Source organism: Sesamum indicum, linkage group LG8 (assembly GCF_000512975.1).
Source record: "Sesamum indicum cultivar Zhongzhi No. 13 linkage group LG8, S_indicum_v1.0, whole genome shotgun sequence".
NCBI classification, from domain to species: domain Eukaryota; kingdom Viridiplantae; phylum Streptophyta; class Magnoliopsida; order Lamiales; family Pedaliaceae; genus Sesamum; species Sesamum indicum.
This window is the reverse complement of record NC_026152.1, coordinates 16,545,384-16,556,715: the sequence shown is the minus strand read 5'-3', so window position 1 is coordinate 16,556,715 and position 11,332 is coordinate 16,545,384. Positions and strand designations below refer to the sequence as shown.

The following is an 11,332-nucleotide window of genomic DNA, read 5'->3' as shown; positions in this document are numbered from 1 at the left end:
GGAAATATTGAATTATTTTTAGGGTTCTATCAAACAAAAAGTTAAAAAGTTGAGGGAGTTGCGTTGTCCTTTTTATTACAAGAATTTTGTTGGGGGTTGAAATGAATTTGTAATAAGTTGAGTGTTACACAGGTTGAATTCTGGATATGTTTGCTGTTGACAATCTTTGGTTACATACCTGGAATTATCTATGCCATCTACGCCATCACCAAGGACTGATCCATCCTCTCTCTTCCTCCTTCCCCTATTTCTCTTGGTAATTATTATTATTAATTACTTTTTCTCTTCTCTTTGCTTTTTGTTAATTACTCTTCTATCCATACTTAATCACTTGATAAATTAGCTCCCACATTTCTTAAGATTAAATTTAATTATGCGAATATTCTTTTCCCAATCAAAATTATAAATATATCCTTTATGCTCTCGTGTGTATACTTGTATAATTTTACAACTATGTAAATGTATTTGTAATTTTATAAAATATCAAATATACTTGTGTAATTAGACTTAATTTTATAGGATGGTGATGAAATGAAATTTACCCATATCGTCAAAAGAGTATAATTACATTTACATCCTCTTGCCTGTAGCCTTTTTACACAAATCAATTTTATCTTTTAAAAAATTATAGAAACCATCCCTGACACTCTTTAGAACTAAAAGATAATTTTTATAATATTTCAAAAGTGGAGAACAATCTGTGTAAAAAGACAATAAGTATGGAGCGTAAATATAATCATTCCTATTTAAAATGAAACCATCATTCAAATTAAAGCACCAATCTGGACCTCTTTCTCCAAACATCGATTTTGAAATTTTAAATTCTATTGTATTTTTAATTCCATTTAATATATGCACACTGTGCAACATCAATTTCTGATACCCACTTTATAAACTTACTTAAAATAAATGATGTGACACCAATACAACTACTAATATTTATCATGATTACATAATTTCTTTCTTTTTCTAGTCTAAAATTCCATAAGTGCGAGTTTATGCTTATTGAATAATAATATATTGTTCTTAAATTTTGTCATCCAAAACTTTTAACTTACAATTCTTCTAAGAATTATGATTCATAAAAATACATAAGTTTTTTTTTTTTTGAAAAAAAAATAATAGAAGTTTCTTGGAGATATTTGAAATCAGTTATTTTGTTTACTAATTTCTTTTTATATATATGTATTTGACAGGTGAAATATGCAAATAATGAAGATTGAAGGGGGCATAAAGTATATTTGTGCTTTTTAGATGGAGAGTGGTGATTGATTTGGTTTGGTGTTAGGCTGCATGACCCTTTCTTCTTTCTATTTTGCTTTGACCTATTATTATTCTCATTTTATTTTATTTTATGTGTGATTATGTGATTAATTTATCTATCTTTTAATTAGCTGTCGCCCCATTTCGACTGTTAAGTTTTATTAGTGTACTGTAATTATGATGTCCTTTTTTTAACTTTCTGTTTAAATATTTGTCGTAAAGCAGGATATATGGTGTGATGTATTCATTGCTTTTTTTGGTTCAGATTTCATAGACGACTTTATTGCTAGTGTTTAATTTCAAGAATGAATTACTAAAATAATAAGGTATTTATTATGCCCGTAGAGCTAATTATTTAACGTGTGATATTCGACTATCACTAATAATTTTTTTTCTTTGATATATCGATTACAATTATATTATAAATTTTAATCATCAATATACGTTAATTATCAATATTAAATATATATAATTATTCAATAATTATTATTAAAGTATATCAATATTCACAAATTTATGTATTGGTGGGATTGGAACCCCGACACTTTAATTATGGGGGCTACATCTTGGCATACCGAACTTTTTGGAATTGCTCCATCTGTAAAGAAACACCTGAATTTGAATATTGAATGCGGATGCGTATCAATCTTTGATACTTATTTCAATATCAGACGAATATGGCCCACGTTCATAATTTAGAAATATAATCCACTATTATATATTCTTATGTTAATAAATATATACTGATTTAATGATTATAATAGTAGGTTAATAATCATGATCAGCAACCACAAAACATTAATAATGAGAAATAAATTTACGGTAGTAGATACGTATCAGTGCAACACATTTGGATTGTTATTTGAGAAGTGGAGTGGTTTGGCAGCAAAGTAATAGGGCGAACTGGTCATGTGATGTGTCATTTGCTGAATTATTGCACTACCTAAAAACTTGTCGGCACTCATCTATGTGGGTACAATTCTCGTCATCAAATTTGTGAATACTGAAAAAAAAGAATGAAATCATCCCGTTTCAGCGGCACCTTAAAGTGGATAGGAAATACAAGTGTGAGTGAGTGTAAAGCTTATGTAAACTGTGGATAGGAAGACCTTACACATGACTGCACAAGCAAGTATATGCCAGGAACACTAGCAATAAAGTCGACGGCCACGGCCATATGCCATGAGCAAGAACCAGTTATCCTTTGAACTGCCACTCCCTACGGCACATCGGACAATGTGCTTGAGGAGTTTGTGAATTTACCCATTTCAAGATGCAGTGGAGATGGAAAGCATGGTTGCAAGAACCCCAGACTGCAAAATGAAATTCAAATAAAAAGATGATGAATTATGATGAAATATTAGCGGCTATTGCAAGAGAACTCTTCGTACAAAAAGTGAGCGCTAACGTCCCAAGCAAATATTGCATTAGACCAAAGGGTTTGACACCATATTCATCTTAACTCGGTGAGTTTATCTGTGCTAGAACTTCATATATTAATGAACTGAGCCACAAGTTACTTCAAACCTAGAGTGTTCTACACCAAATGCGTGCGAAAAATTTGCCATTACTAAGCATTTATAGGGGAATTTCCTAATGATTATGAGCGAATGAAGATAAAAAACTACCAATTCCAAGCTTTTTACAAATAGGAGTTTTGGGCAAATTACATGCTTCTGGGACATGGTTTAACATTCTAAGACTCGTGGGGAAATAAGATCATACAGTAAGTACCATGCACATGAGTGAACTTCTAATGTCAAATGAATCCTCTCTCAGCACAGTTCCAGAAAAAGAAAAGAACATAAAATGCACAAAAGATCCTGTGCTTACTCAGAGGGCAATCATCTCCAGGGAGCTTACAATCAGGGCAACAACCATCAAAAGCCATCCTACAAATACCACAAGTTTCATCTTGGGCATCCCATGTCCAAGAAGCAACAGCATGCCACCTGAAAGTTACAAAAGAAAACTTTTCAGCTTCAAAACTAAATTTGAAAATTTGAAAACTGGCAATGTAAAGAGGTTATTTGGTGTGTAGTGCGTACTCTATCCATCAAGCGCCGTGGAAAGTACAGATGATTGGGTCAAGGAAAACCTGTTTCTTAGACAAGATCTAAACAAGCTTGTTTTCATGTAGCTGCTGCCTGCTACAATAAGTAAAACAGATATGTGCTCACTTAAAGACAATATAGAAAAACTGAAATGCTAAAAAATGACAAATGATTTAATTGAAACGACTTTCTATATTCCAGGTAGCAAGCTATCATTCTAGAATGTTAAAATAGAATTTTCAAATTGAGAAATCCCTTGGTCCTAGTAAATAAAAATTATAACATAAGGCAGTGCTCTATTTAAGTCAAAACAAAGAAACAACCAGAAATTTGTCACTGACCAGTAGCCATTTCCCTGGAAAATGCTTGACCTATAAATACTTTTCTTATGATGGGTGTCAACCTATAAATACTAATATAAAGAGATTTGATGTCTTTTTCCTTCATTCTTGGCCAACATATCAAGGGCACCAACTTAATTACTTATGATGTCATTCAAAAAAAAAAAAAAAGTTACAAATGAATCCATTTGAATAAATGAGAAAAATATGCAACAACATAACCCGTTTACTCAATTACTTATATCAAAGTCCACGAGTTTCACCATTTAGGAAAATTGGTAGATGTTAAAAGTCATATATCAAAAGTAATGAAAAGATAATTAAGGCAGTCAAATCATATCACTAATGATTAGATAGTCCTATACATGATTTGACATATGCAGAAACACAAACTTATAATTTGTTTAACTGAATATACTAAAGTGGTGGATAAAATGCAGGGAAAATTGCATGTATAAATTTATGAATCAAGGATACGTAGAATCTTGACTTTCATTTTCTTGTGCCCTGCAAGATGACGTCACATGTGTATATAAGTAGTCCAGTAAATCCATCAATAACTACAATGAACCAAAAGAGTTCCCTCTCTAACTACATTTTGATTGCCCTAAAGTCTAAAGCGCACAAAGGTGCTGAAAAGCTATAGCATATGGTGTATGGCGCCCTTTTACAAAACACGGCGCATATTTGCAGACATTAGTGTTTTCAGCACAATCAACATGTTTAAGATTAGGTTTTTAATTGGTTAACCAAAAAGTTTTTTTTAAGAAAAAACAGCAATTATAACCAGAATTATGGCAAGAAAAGCGAACAATTTATTCAAAAACTACAGCAAGGAAAATAAAACAAATTATTCATCTAGCAAACTATTTGCGTATTTTAGCAAGAAATTTGAATTATGACAAATAATTAAATATCATGATTAAGTAACCAACAATTTACCAAGTTTCAGGGAGAAAAACCAAAAAATCTCAACACCCAAAAACAAGAAACAGAAATCAAGAGAAATTATGAAGGAAAATAAGAAACCATCGGTCCATTTTGCAAAAAGAGCAGAAAATCTCCAATTCTCATGAACCAATTTTTCTCAGACATTTCATCAAACATCTCCATACTCAGTCCAGTATGTCTTCCACCTAATACTTGATTTCATCAAAAGCTTTGAAACCCATTATAATATTCGTGCCTCCAAGACCGCTAGTGACAAAAGAACAGATAAGCGTCACTTTTGTAATACTTTTTAGTGGGTAATTGAGAGGGTCGGGTGGAGACGGAGGAGGAATACCTGAAGCAGTAGAGTTGGATACTTGCGTAGACTTAGCAGAGTCGGCCATTCACAGAGGTGCGGGGTTGAGCTCTTCTTGACGAGTGAGAGTTGGCGACTGTGACAAATTGCAAAATGCGGTAACAGCTGAAACAGTCGAACAAAGTTATTAATGATTGATGATGAATAAAGGTGCAGTTGAGACGGACGACTGACAGATCTCTTCTGTACCAGGAACTATATTGACGTTATTCCAATGAATACATGAACATTATAATCAGGAAAAAAGCAACAAAAAAAAAAAAAAAAGACAAATCCCCAGCAACTAAGCATTTTCTTTTACACCACAGTACTTGGAGCAATTTCAGCCCTTTACCCCTGGAATTCAAAATTCACAATGCTGGTGCTTATGCATATCAACATTCTATTTACCAACAAAAGACTCTAACCTACTCCAATTACAAAGCCAACCACTCATTCTCATTCATAGAGCTGCACTGATTCGCGTACATAATATGCCGCACCAAATACACGAAATAAACGTAAAATAGCGAGAGACACACCTCAGAATTGATAGAAAAAGGTGATGAACTCAGATTGGCAATGACCTCAGAATACCCAAAATTCACACACACAGACTCTGTTTTTCCTCTAATTTCCACAATTGAAAATCAGGTCTCCTGACGAGCTCGACGGAGGGATTCAATTTCTTTACTTCCTACACCTGCAAATTTGAGTGTTAAGTGGAAAAAGAATCAATGAAGGGGGGAAGAACAATAGGAAAAAGGGGAAACTCAAATCTTTGGGCGACAGAAAGACTCACCAGTCGCCTGGTGAATGACTAGAATTGAAATATTTGAACTATTATTATTTATACATAGAAATAAAAGTTGTAATGTCATAATAATCTTTTTTTAATTTAATTAATCAATTTAAGAAACCTTAATCCATGGTACAGAATATTCAGTGTGCAAACAAAGTTAACATTCTCGTTAATTAATCACAATAATTTAATTCATATTTTCCAATAATATAAGAATAACATCAAATAATTGTGAAGCTATAAAATTTTAATAGTCTTAAATCATTAAAATGATTTGATCCCAATATCAACTCCAAAAATATACAAAATTGAAAAAGGGTAAATTTGAATTTAGATAATCATAATCAAACAAAATTATTTACGAAAAGCAACCTCAAAATATGTCTTTTTATAGCTTTTGTTAAGTTTAGAAACAGAAACAGTGCTCTCAAATATTTTAAAAATTATTGTAAATACTTCTTTAACTCAGCTCAATCTATATTTGATAAATTAAAATATTTTAAATTTAACTCAATTTAAAATTAGTCGAACCCACACTGGCACAATTAAGTAGGACATCACATAAGACTAGCATTGCATAAGTAATTCATTGTTCATAATAAATTCATATAAAATGACGCGCTCCTAAAAATAAATAAATAAATGATGAATTGAGAGAGTAGTGCAATTGAATTACACACATGATATGATATTCAGACTAAAACATAATTACAGACATTAATTCAGCTGCACATATCTTCAAGGAATATTTGAGATGATATCAAACATTAAAACATTCTTACCAAAACCTCAAAAACCATTACTCCCAGATCTTCCTTATTAACTCCAAACAATCCCTTAACCCCTTATAAATACCACACAAATTATACCATTACCATATCCTCAACATTCCATACCTTAATCATCTCAGCCGCTTGACATTGACAAGAATGACGAGGAAGAAAGTGAAGATGGCATTCATCACAAACGACTCCGCTCGAAAAGCGACTTTCAAGAAGCGCAAGAAGGGGCTTATGAAGAAGGTGAGCGAGCTGAGCACCCTTTGTGGGATCGACTCCTGCGCCATCGTCTACAGCCCCTACGACTCCCACCCGGAGGTCTGGCCCGACGGCCGAGGCGCCCACCGCGTGCTGGCGCAGTTCAAACGCATGCCGGAGATGGAGCAGAGCAAGAAGATGGTGAACCAAGAATCGTTCATCCGCCATCGCATCACCAAGGCGGCGGACCAGCTGAAGAAGCTCCACAAGGACAACCGGGAAAAGGAGATCACTCATCTCATGTACCAGTGCTTGACTGGAAAAGAGCTGCAGGGGCTGGGCGTGGCGGAGCTAAATGATATGGGTTGGTTGGTTGATCAGAACTTGAAGGAGATCTATAAGAGGATTGAGGGGCTGAAGAAGGCGGCGGGGGAAAGGGATGGGGTGGAGGAGAAGCCGGCGGCAGTGGTGGATGGGTCGATGCAGAGGGCGGCGCTGCAGCAGCAGTGGTTTACGGATGAGTGGATGGGGAATATCAATCCGAGTGATAATGAGCAGGGGGTGGGGGGTTCGTTTGCGCATGGCGCTGGGGATGAGATAATTATGCAGTTTAATGATGGGAGTAATCATGCAGCAGCCATGTGGTCTAATGTCTTCTTCCCTTGAGAATTAATATCTGTTTGGGGTTGCATCATTCTGAATTCTAAACATTCTCCTTTCCTTCTTTGCTGCTGCTTCTTCTTCTTCTTCTTTTTTTTTTTTTTTTCTCAAATATATGTAGAAAAATTTTGCCCAAATTCAATTTTCTTAAATTATACACTAATTATATGACAAGTATTTTGCACTTATCATATGATTGGTTCAGAAATTCAACCAAATCAAATTTGGACTAAAATTTTCAATACATGTATTGGATCACTTGAAAGAAGGACTTACTTATAGCGTAATCAACATTTTGCACGCGCGCGCACATATATATATATATATATATATATCCACATTCTTAACATCTATCATACATAACTCCATATATTACCATCTCTTTTCCCATGCAGCTATCCTTAACTCATTAGCACCACCTATTGTTTTGGCCAGATGGTTAAAACAGACTATTCCTGCACATTTAAGTTTGGATCTTTATCAACTCCGTGGCTTGATGGGGTCAAACGTAGATCATGAATTGTGTATTAATTCTAATATGGTTGCGTTTTAGTTGTTGGCGATAGTAGATGAGTCAGGGCATTAGGCATAGGTGTATTCTGGAGATCTCTTTAGTAGTTGGCATGCAGCTCTATGGGGGGTGTAATAAAGGAAACAAGATTAACTCAGTAGTCAACCGTTCCTAGTATTTTGCAAGAGTTGATCTTTGGGTCCAACTCACGACATATATTTCTTCACGTATCTTTGTTTTGTAAGGACAATATCTACATCGCCCAAACCTAAATCTGATGTTGGGTAACCAGCCTTACGTTAATTTTGCCTTTGTCTCGAAATTTTGGGACAGAAGTCCAGTTTATTTGTGTGGGGGATAGGCTACATGTGGGGTTGAGCCCACTTGGTTAATTTCAGCCCAATCCACACTAGATCGGCCCAAGTCCTTCATATCTTGCTCTCACACATTCTCTTGATGAAATTAAATATTTCCCTATTGTGCAAAAAAAACATTTTTATTAAACCAAAAAATAGCAACCCAGCACGTCATGATGTCCCATATGTTTTTCGGGGCAATTTAAGAGTATGAAATTGAACAACACAGTGATGGTACTAGGAAGGTGCAAGTCATGTGATCATGAGACAAAACATTAAACTACTCCTTGTAATCTATGTATAACTTTGATAATGAATAAATGCAATCGACAATCATGTGACATCGGAAGATCTAAAACATATATCTTACAGACTAAGTTTAAGTTTGGAGTGTAGGAATATTAAAGACTGTCTGGCCGGCCATAAACAAACAAACAAGCACTAATATATAGATATAGAGATAGATAGATAGATAGCCCATTGATCATCTTACGGACAATCATCTGAGTAGCAGTTTTGCATAACAAAAAAGCATGGAGTGGAATGGAATCTTGAAAGGTGAGAGAGGACAACCCCTGATTCAGAAATATAGTGGGAAGGGAAAGGCAGAGAATTTGGTGGACTTAATGTCCCAGGTCGAAGAGGGAATAGCACCCTGCAGTCTGCATGATCAGAAAGCTCAACACAAAGTAAAAAAGTGCTACTAACATTAGATGGTTGTCCTTCAATTCAGACTCACCACTACAGCTGTACTACTGTCTCAGTATCTTTGCTTTACCCCTTTTTACAATATGCACATATGTATGTGTTTTTTTCTGAATTTTATGTTTTAGGAACTTAGGTACATAATTATAAGGTTAAGTGGAGTAGGAGAAAAGTGAGAATCCCCAAAACTCATGCTAGTTTTAGTGTTTCTCATGTTAAATTCCTTTATTTTGTGTCTGTGGGTGCAACATGTATATGATTATGGTCTGAATTATATTTGGCATTTGTAGCCAAAAACTGTCGTTTTTCACGTAAAGACATTTTTATCCTAACATAAGAATTAAAACGGAGATACTACAGTGAACTTATTTTAAAACCTCATCAGGAACACCAAATAATTACCTTTTTTTAGCCCATTTTTACTTCACAGGTACTTTTTTGCCCTTAATTGCATATACATGTAGTACGTACCTAAGAAGTCAGTCTGTATATCTTCAATTCACCTCATGATAATTAAATATATAATTTTGGGAAGAATATTTCATTTTTAATAGTATATATATATATAGAACATTCAAAAAGATATATATATATATATATATCATGAGAGAATGCAATTCGATCATAACAGTCCGAGAATTAATATTTAACCTATGTTAATAACAAGTAATTAATCCATGTTAAATTATCAAGCGAATCAAAATATTGCATGACATCTCAATAGTATTCTCCTTTATTAATTTGTTAGTGCATGCTAAGAATTTGTCAAGACCAAACATTATGCGTATATACATAAATAATATTGCCATGATTTTATGGTGGCGTCAAATGTTTATCGTCTTAAAACATGTCGAAAATCCCAGAATATTAATCCATTTAATTAATCCACTGTGACCTCCACTTGAACCAGGACTAGAATAAACAAGTTAAAAGGTGGAATATATATATATATATATATATATTAATTATGGAACAGATCAAACCAATATCTGGACATCACTGTTGATCTTAGATTAATAAAGACATAAGAACTACAGGCGCACCCCCCCAATCCATAGAATTCATAGGATTCCGACAAATAAAGTGGTCATCTGCAATATTCGATCTTCTCTCCAAAGTATCCTACCTAGCTCACCCAAAGTAAGTGTTTTTATGCCATTGCACAGAATATATATATGTAAAAGTACAACACGAAGCAGCACGCCGTACCATTATTGTCTGAGCCCAACTTCCAGGAAAATACAAAGAATCTGCCTCGCATTAATAATTTTTCTAAAATAATAAAATCTTGTCCCGTGCATGAACTTCGGAAGAACTTGAAAAAACAATTAGGGTCCGACCATATAGATAATGATTTCGCATTTGCATGTAATATTTCCAATCTATATCGATAATATAGGTAGAAAGAGGAGGGTTGTCAGCTTTTAATACAATCAGGGCTTTATCGACTTTAATTTCATGCACAAATTTAGGATAAATATGTAACTAGACACGAAGGTAAAAATTGAAAAGATGGTTAAGTTTATGTAAGAAGGATACATATGTATATATATAGATACAGGTATATAACATGATCAAGAAATCTTCATCTTATTTCACTGTATTATTAGCAATAATTCACAACCTACCATAACAATTAAACAAATTACATTTAAGACATATAAATGAATTAATGTACGTAGAAACTTTCGTTGTACACAGTCACAACGAAAAGTTAAAATAAATAAGAGGAGGAGGCGGGAGCGATGGATGAACTCGTTAGTTAGCCACCGCGAGCTTTTCCCATTTATTGGTGGTCAAAGAGATGTATGCAGAAGCTTTCTCATCGATACCAGGCTCAGCCACCCACCGGCCTCTGTCTTCGTCGCTAGGGTACACTTTGTATGCCTTCACGTAGTCGTCCCGGCCATCATCTCCCCTTCTATGTCGCGAGTTTCTGCCGCCTTTGAATAAGCTGAAGAGGGAGAAGGAAGATTTCTTCTTGCCTGCCATATATTTGTTGTAGATAAGGGGCTGAGAGACTAATTAGACAACCTTGGAGTTGTTTCTTTGTAGAAGGGATGTGTGTGTGTGTGTGTACACAACGTTGTTGTACGTTAGTTTGGTTTGGTTGGAATTGTGGTGTGATGTTCTGTGGAATTTATAGTAGGTTTTGGTGGGTGGAGGGAATCTTGGTAGAGAATTCAAGAACCGTTGGATCTGATTGATGGCTGAGATGGCATGCATGAAATGATGTTGATTAATTAATTATTGGGTTGCTAGTTGGAACTTAGGCAAGAACATCTACTTTGGACCGCTGCTCCCCAAGTTGACTCGACATCCTTAACGGGGGATGTTTTCTTACAACCTTTTTTTTTTTTTTTTGGGGGGGGGGGGGG

General features: G+C 34.6%; 3 protein-coding genes and 1 long non-coding RNA gene across 4 annotated transcripts in view; 2 read left to right on the top strand and 2 right to left on the bottom strand.

Annotated features, from left to right (window-relative positions):
• LOC105169006 (hydrophobic protein RCI2B) overlaps positions 1-1,534 on the top strand; it is a 1,765-nt gene extending 231 nt beyond the window's left edge. The window contains exons 2-3 of the mRNA XM_011089262.2: positions 133-256; positions 1,197-1,534. Of these exons, the coding sequence (XP_011087564.1) occupies positions 133-219 (87 nt within the window). The 3' untranslated portion in view covers positions 220-256; positions 1,197-1,534. The remainder of the gene's footprint in view (positions 1-132; positions 257-1,196) is intronic.
• LOC105169409 (anaphase-promoting complex subunit 11) lies at positions 2,158-4,170 on the bottom strand (the record flags this gene model as incomplete). The annotated part of the gene is made up of 3 exons (XM_011089800.2): positions 2,158-2,576; positions 3,097-3,215; positions 4,136-4,170. Coding segments are annotated over 3 exons (270 nt in total), but the record flags the coding sequence as incomplete, so codon positions are not given.
• Positions 4,172-5,735, bottom strand: LOC110012396. Its single transcript, XR_002287551.1, has 3 exons — positions 5,486-5,735; positions 4,944-5,069; positions 4,172-4,855 (listed from the first exon to the last, which is right to left on the bottom strand). It is a non-coding gene; the product is annotated as an uncharacterized LOC110012396 (long non-coding RNA).
• LOC105169408 (agamous-like MADS-box protein AGL80) lies at positions 6,648-7,478 on the top strand. The gene has a single exon (XM_011089799.2). It carries the CDS (start codon positions 6,675-6,677, stop codon positions 7,386-7,388), a length of 714 nt encoding a protein of 237 aa, XP_011088101.1. The 5' UTR covers positions 6,648-6,674; the 3' UTR covers positions 7,389-7,478.

Bases quoted from the DNA above. Each gene is read 5' to 3' on its own strand.
- LOC105169408 (XM_011089799.2), top strand. From the start codon at position 6,675: ATGACGAGGAAGAAAGTGAAGATGGCATTCATCACAAACGACTCCGCT.